Raw genomic sequence first — 19,710 nt, 5'->3', positions numbered from 1 at the left:
GCTTCACCACACACTCGCTCACAACGACTCAGGCCACCACCGAAAGGTAACGCTGCATATTGGAGCTGCTGCAGAAAAGTGAACGCTAGTTGTGGCGTTCCTTTCTATGTTGCTCTGTGAAATCAATGCTTTTAAAATGACCAAAATAGGGCAACATACTGTAAGTATTCCATGCTGTCATGAATGCACCTGCTACTACAGTACTCGCTCACAGCATGGATAGAAAACCATGAAACCTTGTTGCAGGTGTTTTAGTAGAAGGCCTTCTGGGTGGATAGGTGTGTCCCATTACGTGCTTTAATTACCAGCCTCTTTTTAGCTGTTTTTATATCTTTAGAACGCACAGAAAAGAGAGGCATGTGTGTTCATGTCGGTGAAATCGGTGATTGGCCAGAAAATAGTAATTGCTGCACCCGTTCAAAAAACATTCCTTTTAAAAGTATTAAACTACACAAAACAAATGGAAACCAATCTTGCCGTGTCCTCTGGCTGAATAGTTTATTAACAAAGCACATGTAAGATGAATCTGAGGAATTCTGTTGCCGCACCCAGTCCGTGTGCCTATTCTGTCCTGTAGGGGCTGTAAAAAAAACCCTACCTTTAGGCCACAAGAATGGAACAACCAGGTTTGCTTTCCGCTTTTTTCCAACCTTAAGACTTTGTTATTCAAAGTTACCTGAGAGCAGCCAAGAGATGTGAACTGTCACGGCCTCCAGATGTATTTTTTTTGTGCGCTCACACACACACTCACACATTGGGCCTTTCAAACAACCCACACACTTGTTATGTTTGCTTGGGTTAAAAGGAGCTAGTATGGTTCGTTTGGGCAAATGTCGCATGCCAACCCTGGTGTGCGCCAAACAAGCAGCCTGAGAGATCAAGTAGTCCGAGAAGGTCAAAACGGAAATATTTTTAAAAACCTCATACTCTTAGGTTGTGTTAGATAGTGGCAGGTCAGGCTCTTCCACAAACGTGCGTTTCCGAGTCATGCGATTGTTGATAGCAACTGAGATGGTCCGTGGAGAGTAAATGCTTTATACCGCTTATTCTCCACTGCCATCTCCTTCTCAATCACATCTCTGCATTTGGTGACCGTCCACGTGAGTAATAAGTCCACCCACAACGGCTCAATGCTAATGAGGCAGCTAACCACACCCGTGCTATGTACGCCTGACGTATGGCAACACAGCACACGGCAGCCCACTTCCGACTGCGAGCATTCAAACAGGACGTGACTCCACGTATTTCTACGTCGTGGCCGTGCTTGACGGCCACTTTCTCGGTACGACGCTAACTTTTAGTGGTTTTGAAACAGTGGCTTTTCATGCCGTGGTGCCTTGGCATCGGTAACGGGCCCATGCCTACTTGTGATTAAAATGTGTGCGTCGCACAGCCCCGTGTTAAAATGACAACTTCAATGATTACAACTTTTTTTCTCAATTGTTTGACTGCATTCTTGTATGCTGTTCTCAGCTGCGGCCTCCAAATTTCCCCAGGTCCGTGCTTTCGACACTCTTGATCTTGTCAGACAAAAATACCAATGCGACCGCGAAGCAGACCACCGTATTCGGTTCATATTTGATAGTTTATAGCGAACCACAGGTGTGTACGCAGCTGTAAGGTCAAGGTAGCACCAGAATTCTTTTTTTTTTTTTTCACTAAGGATGGACGAGTAACTGACCTCCAAAAAGTGTGTCATGGAAAATAAAAGTGCTCCCTTGTTCGGGTTGTCTCTGAACTACCCACTGTGCTAATTCCATTCCCCGCTAGCCCACATTCCCCAGACTTCTCAGGCCTCTCGCTCACATGCCTCCATAAACTTTCACAGCGATTCTCTTTCCTCTCTATTCCGCAGACCTGATGAAATGCTTCAAATTCCACAGTGGGCAAGAGGAGAGGGTCCTCATGTGTGCTTATGTAAAAAAAAAAAAAAAGTCCAGAACCAAATCTCTTGCGTTACTCGGCAACTTGACATAACAGCGGCCCAAAGTTCCCAGACTTTCTGCAGCCAGGATCCATGCTTCAAAGATATTAAGCCTGTTGGGATTAATGCCTGTAATTCATGAGATGTGAAGTAAAAAACAAAAAAAGACATTGTTATTGCCCGAGGTATCTTGGGGCGATCCTTTGAAATAGTTTGTATCCTAACACAGGAATATGTTTAGTTTGTGTGGTCAAACTCTGGAGAGTACTGTGATTAAGAAGGCAGTTTAAGAGTCCAATCCAGTCCAAAAGGGTGTGCGTGCTTGTGTGTGTGTGTGTGTGTGTGTGTGTGTGTGTGTGCGCAGTGTTGACAGGTACTTGTATATTTGTGTAAATATTACAACACTGATAATAGTGATAATAGTAATATTGAAGAGGAAGGGGAAAATGGATTTTGAGGAATAAATTACTAAACAAAATGAATTAAAAAGAGAAGAAGAAAATAATCATTAAAAAACATCTGCAGATTCAGTGGAATTAAGATCAGGCATTTGTAGATGCCAGTTGTTGAATAAATGTAGACTGTATTTTGTGCTCTGATTGATTGAAGCTGACATTTTTTTCCATTGAAAGTTGAACTGTTAAGAAATTCTTCCAGTGTGTTGTGGTCAGTTGATTTCTTGTTTTCCAGTTTAGGAGGACGGTTTTCTTGGCGACAGCTCGGGCTGTGAACAGCGTAGTTGTAGTGTGATTGTGTAGTTGTACCTATGTCATATCTCCTAAAATGCAGACTTGAGGACCTGGAGGGATGCGGCAGCCTAATACTGTACTGGATCTGTGACTTGTGTCCAAAAGGGTCTAATAGGTGTAGAGTGGCAGACAGCATGCATGTAACTGTCAGTGGTGCGCAGCGAGCAATAAGTGCATTGATGTGATGTTGTGAAACCCATTTTGTATCATCTTCCACCCATGTTGTGTATTCTGTGAATAATCTGGATGAGTTCTAAATGTGTGTTTTTGCAGTGAAAAATAGTTTTTACATATTTGAGGCCAGAAATCTGGAAAGGTCCTGTTCTGACTTTGAAGTTGGGAGGGATATTGCGATGTCAGTTAGTGTTGAGAAATGTGTATAACCTTGAAAGTAACTTATCTATGTTGGGATCCTAAAAACTCCTCTATGATCATAGTTTGGTTTGTGAGTTGGGCTTGTTGTTAATTCGGGGTGGATGGTTGATTTCAGCTGTAAATGCTGGAGATATTGACTGTCACAAATGTGGAACTTCTGGGTTAGTTCTTGAAAAGGGATGATTTTAGAGTCTTTTGTGTTTCCATGCTATGAAGGCTCAAGGTTTCCTATTTATTGTGACGTCTGGATACCAAGTGCTTTCCACCAAGCTGTCAGAGCTGAGGCTATGGAGACGTTTTGAAGGAGTTGAACGTTAGCAACTTCAGCATAGGTATGTGAGCTAAAGTGCTAACAGTACATTTGAACAGCAACATCATGCCTGGTCAGAGTAGCTGCTGAAGAAAACAAAACAATCAAGCTTACAGCTCCCACGCCTGACAGATGGTCGGCAGAGCTTTATTTTAAGATGCGTAGCGAAGCCTTTGTGTAGCGCTCTGTCCTCCTGTGAAGTAGCAGAGGTGTATATACACGGTGGCCACATCCAGCTAGCGCCTCTTCTCTCAAAAGTAAGGCGGACAAGGGAGGGAGATGATGGATGTTTATCACGTTTGGTGGCCATAAACAGGCTGTGGGGACGCGTTACTGATGGTGCATCATTAAAACGTCAATTTGGCATAATAGGGGAGCTTTAAGAGCAGCAAATCAAATAAACTTTTTAATGACAGCGCGTGCCCTGCTATGAACTTTGCATGCACGCTACCGTGCTAACAGTGCACGTGTCTGCTTCATTCATCCGTTATTTGATGTTAACGATAATGTAATATGCTAACCTTCCCCCGCCTTCTTTCCTTTGGTGGTCGGTCTACTTATCAGTTAGCAGTCTTCCCCTGCTGTTTATCCACTTAGCATCAGCCAACAAAAGGCTGTGTCAACAAAGAGCCCGTCTCTGTAAACTATTTGTTCCCATTAGAGCGTGACCTTGGGTATACAGTGTCGTTTGAGCTCCATACGCTGGCACTCCTCGGTCTACTAACCCAAATGACGCCATCTTACAACTGCAATGTATTTTGCTGTTAGTGTAAAATCAACATCTGTACTCTCATATGTGGCTGATATGGATGACGCCATGATATGATACGGGTCCACCTCCTTTTTATTGGCCAATCAGACAAATGACGTTTGCTTCAAGTCATCCAGTTTTTTTTGTTGCTATCACCGTCCTGTGAATGACTGTTGTTTTAAAAAAAAAGGAAGGTTGTCCAAGTGTCCACAGACAGGAAGTGGCTTTATGTTGTAACTGTATCCCACCAAGGGGAACTCCGGGCTGGGAATATTGGGATTTTTAGACGTCCTTCCAAGGAGAACGCAGGTCACGTTTTGTATTTGTATGTGTGAAAGTGCCCTTTTTGCTGTATTTTTTGAACAAAAAGATAAATGACAGGACACAATTTTATACATTTGCATCTATCAACAGCTCCAAATGAAGCGAACATTTAAATCATGCTCAAAGATACTACACATGTCTGGAAATGAAAAACACCAGTCTTTGAACATTTGAATCACGCTTATTATGAGCCATGGCGGGTTGCGTTCAAAGACATCACACATTTTTTTAGTTGAATTCAGTGTTTTTGACATTGGGCGAGTGTTAGCATGGTGGCCACACACTCAGGAGATGGGGAAGATCTGGGTTGGAATCTCCGTTGGGCATCTCTGTGTGGAGTTTTCATGTTCTCCCCGCGTGTCCGTGGGTTTTCTTTGGGTGCTCCGGCGCCCCTGAGAGAGAAAGTGTCATTCCGGGGAGGACTAGAGACGTGTTTGTGGGTTGAAGACACACATATGGTGTTGGAACTGCACTGCTGTTGATGTGTTCAGGTCAGAATCAGGTTGTATGAGAGCGGCAGACTCTGTGTGGGGACGCTGTTGTGCCGTAACAGAGAAGCGTGGCCTGACATGGTGCGCATGTGCTCATTACGCTAAAACATTTGACATAGTTAATTGAATAAATTAGTTACCGCCGTTAACGCGCTATTTTTGACAGCCCTAATTATAATATGCACATGTTGGATATAAGTCTCTGTGCTTCCTGCGTGCATTTAGTATTTTAATCGGTCTAAAAGTATTTAGAATCCCTTCATTGTTTAGCTCAGGAGTCTTTACATTTCCCCCTCCTGTGGTCTTATTATACTTCTCTCCAATACCAAGACAGTCCCATTTATTTTCTTTGCTCCTTGCCTCTGCTCCTCATCCACGCTCCTTTCTATGTATATATTTGTTATTTGTGGACTTGTACAATTCACATATCCCTGAAAGCTCTTTAGTTTGCTCAGCTGAAGGTTGTATCCCCCACCTGGCAGTAAAACGACCTTCCCTCCTAGCTAATGCAAACACGGCGCAACTGGCCGCCTGTTGACCCTATCGCACTTTGACGTCTTTCAATCGAGCCGCCTTCGGCTGTAAGCTCCTCCCGTTGTCGATTTCACAGATTGTTAACTGAAATGGAGTAGGAGACGACACAAGCGTTCTCAGCACTGGCTAGAAGTGCTAACATTAAAACCGTGCTTGGTTAGCATATCCGCTGAAGAAAAGCAGCAGGATCAAACTTGCATCTGTAGCTGATCGATAGTTGACAGAGCCTCAGGCGGTGTTTTAGGATGTTCTTTCTTTCCCCAACCTCGACTGTAACCCATTAAAAACTGGGGTTAATAAAAACGTCCCCTGATGGCACACTCTTGTTCCTTCAGGCGTCATCCGAACTCAAGAGCTGCTGGACCACGAAACCACACCTCACTACTGGCTGACCGTCTACGCCATGGACCGCGGCGTGGTGCCGCTGTCGGCCTTCGTGGAGGTTTACATTGAGGTGCAGGATGTCAACGACAACGCGCCACAAGCCTCCCAGCCCGTCTACTACCCCTCCGTGATGGAGAACTCCCCCAAGGATGTGTCCATCATCCAGATAGAGGCGGTGGACCCGGATGCCAAGGCCAGCGATAAACTCTCCTACAGGATCACCAGCGGGAATCCCCAGGGGTTCTTTGCCATCAACGCCAGGACAGGTAAGACTGCTGTTTCGTTCGTGTTTTGTGCTCACTTAAGAGGTGAAAATGTCTTGAAAATTTTGGTCAAAGTGCGATTTAAATGACTTGGGGGCGTTTGACTTGGAAGTGCCCACTGTATAAAAACTTACAAATGAAGATTTAAGATAACGCCAAATAACAACAAGGCATGCTACTTGTACCATCTCATAAGAAAATTCCTAAAAATCTTAAGACAGTGTTTCAAACGGAGAGGGGAAGAAGGACAAAGTAAGAAGCCAAAAACGTACCACTTCCACATGGAATGAGAGGAGACCCTTTTTGTTTTCCACACGATCGTGTTGGACATGCCATGGCTGACTACATGCAGCGTAAAGGTAATAACTAACGTCATCAACGTAACATTACTGTCACGATAGGCTGTAAGCCAAGTGTTGGAACCCAAAATGCAGACTGGACAAGCGCTGGGTCAAAAAGTATACGGTTTTAAGAAAAAAATATATACATTTGGCATGGTATTTTTGGGAACATTGCAATGTTTTGGGTAACATTTGAAAGTTCTTGACTGTCATACAAGTATAAAAATATTATTACCCATTGTTAATAATAGTCTCACTGAACTTTGATAACAAGTGGCAACACTGGAAAGGCCTCATTTGTCACATGATTCAAATTCCAAAGTTGTATGCAAACTGTAGAGGCGTAGTCGAGAGAGATGATCGATTTTGACCTTCTTAAAAATATCCAAGATAGTGATATTGTCCAACACCTTTTCGAGACCGATATCAAGCAACTTGGGTATACCGATGTCTTCCAGCACTTCTTTTTGCAGACATCGATATCCATACTGCAGCGATATTGTCTAGCACAGGGGTGCTCACACCTTTTTAGCAGGCCAATTTTAAGTCGACATGATTTCTCATACTATAAAACACATAAAAATTATGTGAAATCTAACCGGTAAACTTTGAATCTGCTTTACTAAATACTAATGTTTAGTATTTCACATTCACAGTTTCCACGTTTACAGGCTAGCAAGGTGTGTGCTATCATTCACAAATAATTCACAATTCAATTCAACTTGACAATAAAGATGACACATAATTGTGTAATAATAGTTGTGTACATGACCTGAGTACCACTCATACAGTATGTCAGTCAAAATACTGTAGCTACGTAGCGTTCATTAGACACACACTTCATGTATTACGTCCAGGTAGCATTTGCTATCAAACATCATCAGCGTACTACAAATGAAAATGATTATGCAAAAGGTCAAGGCAACACATTAAAAAGCTTTCTGAAATTGGCACATTTTCCAGTTCATCATGAAATAATTTTGACAGAAGTGTAGAAAACACCCTTTTCTACAGTGGAGTTCAGGACGAGAAGCATAGCAATCAAACAGTTCCCTCTTCTTCTACATAACTAGCTGCTACAAATGAACAGATAACCTTTGTTATAGATATAGGCACCTTTTGTCTTTTCTGCGCGTTCTAAAGTGAGAAACACAGCTAGCATGTGCTAGCATAATGGGACACTAAAGCCCTAACAAAATCCCTCCCAACGTTGTATTTACATGACTGACCTGTATATAAACCAAGCTACAGAGACGTTGTTATTGTAGCAGCTAGAAGAACTTCGAAGAACTTCTGGTGTAGTAACACGGCGCCTGACGCCACGACGGAGTGATAAGGGGCCCACTCCAAAACAATGCAATGGGACACCAATGTGTACTGATGAGGAAACGAGAACAAGCATATGAACAACTACGAATAGACAACCAAATGATCTGTGAAGTATTAGCCCACATCCCATGTTTTGTTTCTACACGGCTGGATGGGCTGTGTTGTGATATCATGTGCTATGTGCTCCATGTATCACAATCAGTATACAGTACGTATATTCAGGCTCATATAGATAAGGTTCTGGATCCTCATTTGCCCAAAAGTAGTCGGCGGCGGCAGCTCTCGCAACTTCTGCCATAAGTAGTTGCAAACAGACATGCTTTCTCTGCCGCTATTGTTTGCACGAGTTGCGTTAGTTCGTATCGATGGGCTCGGTGAAGTCGATGCGCCAAGGAAAGAAGTTCCGATAATGTTTAAAACGATCAAAGTACGGCAAAATACTCTATTACGTGTTATTATGAATGCACCTGTTACCGCAAGGTCACAGCTTGTACATAAAACTATAAAACGTTGTTGGAGGTTTTAGGAGGTGTCCCATGACGTGCATTGCTAGCTTCCTCATGCTAGCTGTTTTTCTCTCTTTAGAAGGCACAGAAAGGGCAGGACGTGTGCTCATGTTTCACATAAGGATTGCGGATGATGAGCAAATTTCCAAAAAAAGTGCATTTTTCCTTTAAAAGAAAATTAGCGGAAATCATGTTCGTAAAAAAAAAACAAAACTAGCAAGCACTTCAAACGTTTTGTGCAGTAGAGGCTAAAGAATGATTTGTTATTAATTTCACCTTACGCTGAATTGTTGTGAAGCTGGGAAAGCAGCCATTTTAATAGCAGCGGGCTGATCCTGGAGGTTTCTTCCCTGCTGCGCTCCATAAGCTGTGTTTCCGTGTGGCACTTGGACATGTTGATGATTCATATTTCATGGGCTTCTTATGAAGTTGTCCATGTTTGGTGGGGTCCGGGACAAGAGGTGCAAAGTGAAGCAGGTTTTGGTTGTTCTTTTTCCACACGTGCATTGTGGCACGTACTTTGCACTCGTGGGTATGCTTCATGTTGACATTTGTCAGTTTGCCAACGTAGGCCATAAAATCATGTTGGAAAATGCTTCAAGCGGACTCCAAGGACCCGAAACTAAACACGCTGTTCCCTCTGACTTATCTTGGAGCAGTCTCTTCCGGCTTTGCATGCGAGCGCTCATTAATGCGAAATGAGGAATGGTAAGTGAAGCAAGCGAGCAAGCAGTTGCTCCAATTTGCCCTGCACTCGTGTGTGTGGTCCTTTCTTCCCTCCCCAAGGTAGTCAGCATCAACAAGCTGGAGTTATTTTCGTTTAGAACTGGCGAAGTGAACTTTCTGACCAAATAAGGATTCAGCGTTGTAGCAGGCATCCCCCAAAACCAGCCTCACATGGCCTAGCAGGGCTTCCCAAAGAGAGGGAAATGTAGCCAATGCAAGACTTGAATCTTTTCTTTAATTGTCTTATTACCTTATTAATGACCTTTTTTTATCTTTTTCCTTCATCTGCAAGCTTGCTTACGGTGCGGTTCAGCACACATGAATGTGTGCATGTGACTAAAGACCAACTAAATATTATTATAGCAGATGATATATTATATACGACCACAATAAGTGGATGTTTGGCGTGTGGCAAAGGAGGAGGAGGCCTTTCAAAATGTGTGGTGATGTTTTTTTTTTTTATCATTGATCATTTCAATGTGATTTTTGTCTAGTTGTCCTCGGTCCACCCAGAATAGGCTGTACAAATATGATATCATCTTTCCCCCACTTAAAACGAGTCATTCTCTTCCTGAAATATAACTGCTATACATACTACAAGCCACAGGGGTCCACGTCCTAACGTGGGATATTTAGTACAGAAACTTCTTCCACTGAAAGATTTTTTAAACACTTGATTGAATGAATCTTACGTTGTACATCTCACATGTAGTTCTTGTCATACGAAGCCTGCATAGAACGCAAGGTGACTACTTTTATTGCAAGTTTGACGGACGTTGGTCTTCCAACTGACCCGCATTGGCTGAACGAATGAAGTGACACCCTCAGATTTTGTACCGTGAAAAAAAATCGTACGCCCGGTTGTGACCTAGGTTTCAGCCGAGGTGCCACTGGAATGACGTTTCTATTACTTGAAGATTAACGAGATGAAAAAGGCCTAATGTGTCTCCATGTTATCAGGTCAACATGACACACAGTGACCGCATATTGCAGGCTTTGCAGAATGTTTAAATTTACTACACGCCAGCCTCTGTAATTACACCTTCTAAAACGGCGTCGGACGCATCGGGCCCCCGTCTTGGCGTGTCTACAAAGCTTCACCAAAGGGTGGGAAAAAGGAAAAGAAATGAAAGCCTATGTTTTGTGTGAGTGTATGCGGGTTGTTTTTTTTAAGCTCCGTAAGGCATGTGTTGCAAGCTAACAAGCTAGCCTTCTAATGTCGGCTGCTGCCCTGCGATGCTCTCCAAAATGTAGCCCGTCAGGCTTCAAAGACGTGAAGGCTTTGCTTGACGCCTTGGATGGTGGTTTTGGTTTTTGCGCCGCGCTTCTTTTTTTTTTTTTTTTTTCCACTGGCCTCAGGCTACTTTATTTCTGCAGAGTAAACAAGGCAAGCCTACCTCCTCTGACATAAGTTTAGCATTAAATTGCAAGAGCAGCTCTTCTGCTGAGCAGGCTCTTTTGTAAAATCAACACCTGAGAGCTTACAACATAACTGCTCGCTTTGAAAGCGGGGGCGGGAGAAGGTGGTATGAGGGGGAATTTGATTTATTTGTTTGTATTTACAGCAGTATGTGGACAGTGCCTCATAATAAATAGGCTGGGGTTGGGCATTTTATGAGCATATAAACTGCACTGGACTAAAATGGGAAGTATATCCCACCTCAAGAGGTCCAAAGTCAACAAAAAACATGGCAGACGACATCGATGAGCGTGTCGCCTGGCCTTATAAGTCGGGATGGAGGTAATAATCTATTCATGAATTATTGAGATTTCCGTCACAGTCAAATGTCGTTCTTCCGCTGGCTCGGTTTTGTACATGCTATGCCGAGGGTGTCCCATCTTTTTCCAGCGAGGGCCACATAGTCAAAAATGAAAGGATGCAAGGGACACGTTGATATTTTCTAGTTGTATACATTTCAAGCATCTCAGCTTTGTGATATACAGTTGGTGAAAAAGCTTATTATTATTATCACATTCACTCTTTGCTCTTTTTCCCCTTTTTAGTGTTTTTTATTCTCCAAATATTCCAACTTTCTTCCTAAATCTTTGTACATTTTCTTTTTGCAATCTTATGACTTTATTCCCATAATATTTTCATTTTATTAGAACTTCTTCTCCGACCTAATGTTCCTCAAAATTGAACTTTATTTCGCTTTGTTTGTTTCTCATAATATTCCTACTTTTACATTTCTTCTTTAATATTTCAACTCTATGCTCCGAAAATGGCATTATTTTACCGAATGATATGACAAGTTTATTTTTGTAAAATTGCATTTTTTTCTCTTAGAACATTACTTTTGTCTCTTAATATTTTGGCTTTATTTGTGTAAAATTACAGCTGTTTTTCCCAACTATTTCAACCTTCATATAACATAATACCCTTTTCTGCAACCTTCACTTTCTGACAATTAGAACCTTATTGTTTTGTTGGTTTCTCATAATATTATTACTTTTAAAAGTGTCTTTTTTTCTGTCAGCTTTATGCCACTAAAATGAGCTGCTCTTCATTTTGTTTCGTTTAGTTTTGTCATGAAGGAAGGTTCTTCTTTCCTTCCCTTCCTGTCTACTTGTGGTTACCTGAGATCTGATCCTTGAATCTCCGTAAACGATCAAAAGCCTGCCAGCAGTGGGGGTTAGTTTGTTTGTTTATGATAGAGTGGATGCACCGTGCCATATTTAATCCCACGCACACTTACTGACACTTAAAGACATGCAGCCCCCTCGCTGTCGACTCCCCCCCCCCCGCTTTCATCAAGGATTTGTCAAAGCTCTTTTTAAAGGTTGCGCCCGCCCACCTACTGTGGGAAACTCGGTCGTGTACTTTGCCGAGTGATAAGACGTGGTCGGACTTTGAACCTTGCACCTTTTTAAATGGAGACCAAGCACGACGTAGACGTCACAACGGGACATGTTTCACTTTCTCAATCTGGGTCAAAAAATGGGAAGACAGATTATCATATGCATTACCGAATAATCTGCAACGGTGGAATGGAGGCAGCTGGACTCTTGTTGAAGACGTTTCACCTTTCAGACAAAAGGCTTCTTCAGTTCTAAACCAATCGATGTCCATGGTGGACGTGTCCCCCGGGGTTGGTGTTATTGGACGTCCTGCATAACATAAGGTTGTTCGCCTGGCTGCTGGCAAAACAGCTCGTTAGCGGCCACTCTTCCCATGGAATGAGACAATCTTTGGGGGGGGGATGGTGCAAACCTGGAGGCTTTTCTGGTTGGATGTAGAACCCCAAAAGGCTGAGTCACAGCCTGTCGTACGGGCTGCTGTGGCTGTTCTACGTACAAAAAACACAAGAAACGTACAGAGGGCGCACGTGTCGTGTGCTGATTTTGTAGACTGGCCGCCGCCCAAAGGGTCTTTGTCATGTCAAACAAACTCTATGGGGGCTTACGTTTTATTAGGTTGCAAGACAAACTCACGCACTTTGTGCATCTTTGTGCGTCGTCCGTAAGGTCAGCGTGTGTCTTTTGTACGTTTTGCTGGTGTCGGGTTGGGACAAAACGTCTATTTTTCCATACGTTGCACTTGCGGCCTCTTTATGTCTGTCGTGCGTCGCACGTGCGCCCCACATACACTAGCGGTCAAAAGTTTTAGAACACTCCAATTTCTCTGGAGGAAAAAACTATTTTTAAACCAATTTTCAAGTGTTTAGATGGTCTGGCTTTTGTCCATTCAGCTGATGTTCACGAGGATGTGTTCCGAACCCTGATTTTATGCAGACAGAGGAGGTAGTAAGTATTCCACTTAAACTTGGAACACCTGTGGGAATTAGTAGCACCAACTGGCTTGATCAACTTCCATTTCTGCAGGACTGCTTGTTGGCAGTCTTTTAAATAAATATCACGGCACGTGAAGTCATAGAAGCTCTGTCGTAAAAAAAAACAATGCAAGTAGAGGCGAGTGACGTAGGTCTCATGCATGTGCAGAACCAATCATGTTTCCTGTAGGGATCTTACATCGTTGGTATGCCCAACGTGCAGCTCGCGCGTAGCTCTTGCAACCTTCATACGAAGCCCTCAGGCCAGTCGTGCGTTGGCTGTACGAATGAATGAAATGAATGAATGAATGTGTGGTACGCACGTTCCACTTACAGGTTGTACGTTGGGTGCGCGGTGAGCTTACTCCTTCACGGTCAGCGCAACTACCTTCTCCACCAGCAAAAAAAGCCACAAAATTGTAGGTCCGTTTGTGACCTTATTTTGCAACCAGGAGGACAGACGTGTACTGTTATGCAGGGCAGTCATTCACCAGCCACGCCAAAACACCAGGGACATAAATGGGGAGGAGCCACACTTCAATCTTTCAACTGAAGAAGCCTTTTGGATTAAAGGTGAAACGTCCCCAACAAACAAGAGGAGTCCAGTTGCCTCCATTCAACCTTTGCGGATTAGTATGACCTGGATGACTGACAAGCTACACTGATTTATTACCCGCTACTGCGCCCACGGTAATCTCCAACCAATCCACTGAAATCAGTAAGGGCTGCTTGCAGTTGTTTAAAGCAGAGCAAATAAAGACACAACAGAGGGGATTTCATGACAGTTTTTTTTTTTTTTACAGTCACACATTTGGAGCCAGAAGCTCTTTGTCAGCAACGGAAAAGAAATTAGCAAGTAATGCTTTGGTAAGCACGGTTAGTTTTAAGGCTGTTTGCTCGCCAGTCACCCTGGGCTGTAGAATAAAAAGGCAGCGATTTAAAACAGGAGCAACTCAAAGCCATCTGGATCAGTCGTTGGGAATCGTCTGCTTCAGGCGGACGTTATCAGTGCTACCTTGAACACCAAAGACCCCGTCCATTATCACGGGAGGCGAGACAGGAAAGGGATACTTCCAATGACTTCCTGGCTGTCTTCCGGAGGTCAAACAGCACTCAGACAATGGAATATTCATTCATTCTTGCAGGACTGTACATGAGGCTCGTGGCACCCCCTGTCGGCTGTGGTGAAAGTGCTTTGAAAGACACGCTAGCGTACGTGTAGTTGCTGAGTAGGTTTTTGCTTGATGGCCGCCATGTTTTTCGATTTTACACACGTGTGCTTGTCAGTCGTGTACCAAATTTCAACTCCTAATGTTTCTTCTCGAGAGCTAGCTTCTGCCAAGGTCTCCACTTTCAGCTGCAACCCAACTCACTCTGCACACGACCCCCTTGGCCCCTCCCATGAGCTCATTGGAAGGGAGACCCATGCTGCCTCTTCAGGCTGGGCCTGGCAGGGCCCCATGGGTTTTCTCGCCCAGAGAGGAGTGGAGTGCCGTCTCCCAGTCGGGGATGAGAACCTGCGGAACTGTGGAGCAGTTTAAGTACCTTGGGGTCTTGTCCACGAGTCGTCCGGGAGAAACTCGGAGTAGAAGCGCTGCTCCTCCGCATTGAGAGGAGCCAGATGAGGTGGCTGGGCGTCTGGTCAGGATGTCTCCCGGCCGCACCCTAGGGAGGTGTTCAGGGCACGTCCGATCGGTAGGAGGCCTCGGGGAAGACCCAGGATACGTTGGAGGGACTGTCTCTCAACTGGCCTGGGAACGCCTCGGGGTCCGCCAGGAGGAGCTGGATGAAGTAGCCGGGGAGAGGGAAGTCTGCGCTTCCCTGCTTTTAAGCTGCTGCCCCGTGACCTGACCTCGGATAAGCGGAAGAAGATGGATGGACGGAAAATTTCTTCAGGATTTTGCTACACATTTTAAAATAAGCTCTGCAAGCTGTTAGTCCTCTACAGATGTGGAGCTGTAAGTTTCACCAGTTTTTTTCTTCAGCGAGCAGGCTAGCCTAGCATGATGTTAAAGTGGAATGTTAGCAATTTAGCCCACATAAGCTATACTAGTGTTGCTAACCTGTCTCCTCCTGTCCCAGTCCTTAACGCTACGTTGTTGTATGTGATATATATGGCATTTATTATTTTGTACAAGTGCAGAACTGCAGTGTATGTGTCAAAAGTGGAGCAAGTCCACCAGTAAATCAAATGCTAAAGTGCTAAATAGTGAAGTTGGAGACAGGAGTGTCCAAAACCAGCTCATTAGCATTAAAGCTACAGACATACAAAACAGCGTCTTATAAAAGCCCTTTCCAACTGTCCAGCATCAAGGTGAGATGATAGAAATGATCTTCAACAAGTCACGGTCTTGAACACGTCTGGTGACTCGAGCTCTCCAGCACATTCTCACTGGCCTAGAAGATAAATACGCATGCCCGTCTCCGGAGCAGCAACTCAACCACGTCCTGAACTCTTTAACTCCCCTGCAGGCCTCCATTTTGGAGCCAGTAGACCAAGCATCGAAGGACATGCTTCAGAGCTTGTCCCATGCTTCTCCCCCCGCCTTCTCGATCTGAATGCCACGGCTGTAATTACTGTCAACCCGGCTCAGCCCACGTCTCTGGATGGCTTTTGTGCGAGCGCGCATCTGTGCGTCGGGGACAAAGGCCTGGCGTGTTGGAAGCGCAGACGTCTTTGGCTTCCCAACCAATCATTTTACAGTGTCTTAACTTTTCAGGGAGCAATGGACTATCGGCCGCGCTGACATGCGAAAGACTATTCCTGTGTCTTGCAAGTAGTCATTTTCGGACAAATAAAGCAATATAGAACTCAAAGGTTTTGAGGAGGATGCGTTTAAATAGATGAAAGTATGGCCTTAAAGTAAAACGGGTGCTTAGATGTTGGGGTTGGCCGCACATCCTGTGGCAGCGGATCTTATGGTGGACATGTTGGACAAAGCGAGGACACGATGCTGTTTACACACTTCACTTAGTGCTAGCATCGATAAGGTTGTTTCTGGGTAAAACATACTAGCCAATCGTATGTTTAACGACATTTCCATTGCCCCACTGTAGGAATTGTTGGCGTAACGCTATGACTCGTCACCAGCAAGCACCGCAGTCTGAGGGATGTCCCTGCAATGTCTCCGCAAGCGAAAACAAAGTAAATCAACAAGAAGAAAGTAGAAATGTCAAGAGAAAAAAGTTGCATTCTAAAGAGAAAAGTGGCAATTTTACCAGAATAAAGTTGTAATATTATGGGGAAAAGTAATTTTATTTTATTTGCATACAATAAATTTTAAAGCCTTTTTTTTAAGTCATAATATTACAAGAAACAAACAAAACAAAAACAATTAGGATGGGGGGGAAGTTACAACATTGTGGGAATGAAGTCAAAAATATCATGTCATCATTGTCATAAGAGTACAAGAAAACAAAATGTAATTATGGGAAAAAACAGCAAACACGGGGTAAAAAGAGCAGAGAGTGAAGTTGACAAGGTTTTTTAACCTATGTCACAAAGCCGACATGCAATTTTTTCTTGAAAAATGTATAAGTTTTAGCATATCTACAGTAGATGGGTTGCTTTACGAAATATCTACGTAAGTGGCATCATGTGATTTTTCACGATGTGGCCCTCGCTAAAACACGCTTGGACACCCCTGAGCTCCACCATTATGCAAAAGGGACTTTTTGATGGTTTTCTAAGAGTAATATGTGTCCCTAGAGCCTGTTGATTAACACCAAACATTAAAAATATATCATCTCCCTCATTTGTTTGCTTCTCTTTTCAGAGAAGAGGCGCTCAAATGTTCGCTGATGCAGTCGTGGCTTTTTATGACACTGGACCCCCCCCCCCCCCCCCCAGCTAGATGATGTCTGTACGCCCGCCACTTTATAAAAAGGCAGGCTTCGCTACACCTCCTAAAATAAAGCTCTGCCACCTGTCTGTCAGTCATCTACAGATGTGGGAGCTGTCAGTCTGACCCTTTCGTTGTTCTTCAGCGAAAAGGCGAACATAGCATGATGTTGCTGTTAAAACGTGAGTACAATGTTGGCATCATACTGTTTTTTGCTTTTTTTTGTCAAAAGAATAAAAAACAAAAAACAAGTTGGCTTAGAACACAGCTTGTTCCTTTATGCTTAAACGACTGTGCTTCAGCGTAGGCTGCCTCATGTAAATGCTGGTATTTCGCTACTTTAGCTGCGCGGATCTCCTGCTCGTCCGACTTTCTTTTCCATGTGTCTCCATCCGCGTACGGGAGTTGCACGGAGCGGGAATTTTCCGCATGAAAATGGCCGCTCGAGGGGGCGTGGGTGTGAAAATGACATCATTTGTCCAGACGCATGCACATGGTAATATCCAGTTCATTTTCGTTTATTGTGTGATTGCCCATGTGACCGTTTTTTCCCCCGATTGACAAATCTTGTCACGTTTCGATCTCACGAAATCTTGTGACGCCCGGTCGTTTGACACCCCTAAAATCCAGGTTTAAGCCCGACAGTCTTAGCCTGGTGACCAGGTTAAAGGTTAACGCTACAGCCGTGCTTCCGTCTGTTGCGGGGTTGCTTCCTTCTCCCTCTCAAGGCCCTCTGGGTTAGCTGGCGGAGAATGTTTCTACAGTCATCGTTTCAGGATTGACTTCCCATCATACATTAACTTGTATCCACCTCGCTGCAAGTTTTGAGACCTGATTGACGGGAGGCGCTAGTGCTAACGTGCCGCAGCCACACGGGGCGCTGCCGTCTCGCGCTGACGTCATGTTGCGAATGCAGGATGGCGAATATGCGGGGATCCCACTGCATTGTTTAAGTATGTGGTGATCTCATGCTGAGATGTGCTCAAAATGCAGTACTTGCTGCTCTTCTAAAGCATTTGTAACTTTGTAACCGTGTCATTCCTCACAGGCAACAACCGCAGTTTCAGGACAGCCCCATGCGATGCGGCCAGAAATGGAACAAACAAAAGCAAGTGAAGGCAGTAAATTACGCACTAAAATAACTACTCAGTCCATACAGTGTTTTTTTGCACTGGTTCTATATTTGAGCTTAGCCAAAAAACTTGGGTTTCATATGTTTTTCATAGTTTGTAGTACAAAAAACAGCATCAAAGCCGCAGCCTGAGCTGAGATAGTAGTTTTTTGGGTGCCATAAAGGAAAACTGCACTAAGCCGTAGGATGTGGGCCACTCTGATGGTCAGTCTGAGGACAAAAAAAGTTGACTTACTTGTGTGAACCCTGAGTGGAGGGGCGAGGGCCCGCTCATTAATTATTATCATTAATTATTCCTATTCTTCAGCAACTTAACAGTTTTTGAGGCCTTAAAACTTATCAAAACCTGCTCAACCTGCTCATTAGCGCCCCCTAGCCCCCAGCCGGACAGGAGATCCAGTGCACATGTTCATTATGGCAGGACGCACAAAGGACCTTTGCTACACAAAGCACAGGTGGTCAGCCCTGATGGTTCGCAGGTGCCATTTGTCGGGGAATTTTGGTTTATTTTTGTTGTGCATTGTATAGCGTATGTTTGTGTATTTACATTATAATGAGTGTATTTAATTGTGTTACTCCTGCACTTCTGTCACAGTAAGTTCAATTTCCTGTTCTATGGTAGTCATCACACTTTCAACTTCCACTGCAAGAGATTCACAAAAGTTCCTCCTGGAGGAAAGCTTTTTTTCCCTTGAATATAAATCAGTGGTTGTGCGTGTGCGTGTGCGTGTGCGTGTGCGTGTGTGTGTGAGATGAAAAAGGGCCAGAAGAAGACGAGAGGAAAGCATGCAAGTGTACGCAGCTAAAGTGGCTGTCTTCTATTTCCTAATTGCAGTGCTGCTGAGCAGGACTATTTCGGGCCTCTGTAAGTTGTGGCCCCAGTCTCCTCGCTGCCGGCATGTGCGCCACCGGTGGCTTTGGGGTTTCGGAAATCCTTTGCTTTTTATGCTAATCGGGCAGCCGCGTGGCGACGAGGCAGCTCTGGTGCGGTCCGAGCTGGCCGCTCCACTCCGTACTCGGTGTCTCTGCGAGGCATGCAATTATACGCTGGCAGGCGGGACGGGAAGCTGCTTATAACACGGACACGCTGCCGTATTCTCTAACCCCATCCCGTGTTTATGAATGGTCTACGCCAGCAAGGACTGCTTGTTTTATTTAGCGTTGGATGACCCTGTGGTTGTCGTTATTTTCTCTTATCTCCCCCACCAGGGCAAGAATTGAAATACAGACAAACCTCAGTTTTGGAACACCCCAGTTTCAGACGAATATTTTAGCCCAATGTTTGCCCCGGTTTTTGTACATTTTCTCAGCACTCATCCGACCCGAGTTGTTTTCTCAGATGAGCCCGTTGCTACTTAAAGGAGAAACGCACTTTTTTTGTTGAATGTTTCCCATCATCCACAATCCTGAACACGCGTCTTTCTCTTGTCTGAGTGTTCTAAAAATACAAAAACGGCTAAAAAAGGCAGCTAAGAATGCACGTAGTGGGACTCGCCTATTCCGCCTTATAAAGCCTTCTGAAAAACCTCCAAAAAGTGCCAACAGCGTTCCGTTTACATAACGTGACCTGCATATTAACGCATTCAAAGCACACAAAATATTGTGTTCTATGGCTATATATAGTATATATATGTGTGTGTGTGTATATGTGTGTGTGTATATATATATATATATATATATATGTATATGTATGTATATATATATATGTATATGTATATATATATATATATATATGTGTATGTATATATATATATATATATATATATATATGTATATGTATGTATATATATATATATATATATATATATATATGTATATGTATGTATATATATATATATATATATGTATATGTATGTATATATATATATATATATATGTATATGTATGTATATGTATGTATATATATATATATATGTATATGTATGTATATGTATGTATATATATATATATATATATATA

The 19,710-nt window shown here is 43.6% G+C and overlaps 1 protein-coding gene across 1 annotated transcript in view; it reads left to right on the top strand.

Annotated features, from left to right (window-relative positions):
• fat1a (FAT atypical cadherin 1a) overlaps positions 1–19,710 on the top strand; it is a 94,576-nt gene that overhangs the window by 12,085 nt on the left and 62,781 nt on the right. The window contains 1 exon segment of the mRNA XM_054780127.1: positions 5,794–6,108. Coding sequence (XP_054636102.1) covers positions 5,794–6,108 — 315 coding nt within the window.

Source organism: Dunckerocampus dactyliophorus, chromosome 6 (genome assembly GCF_027744805.1).
Source record: "Dunckerocampus dactyliophorus isolate RoL2022-P2 chromosome 6, RoL_Ddac_1.1, whole genome shotgun sequence".
Lineage (NCBI taxonomy): Eukaryota > Metazoa > Chordata > Actinopteri > Syngnathiformes > Syngnathidae > Dunckerocampus > Dunckerocampus dactyliophorus.
Note: the sequence above shows the minus strand (reverse complement) of the source record. Positions and strands in the feature narration are given on the sequence as shown.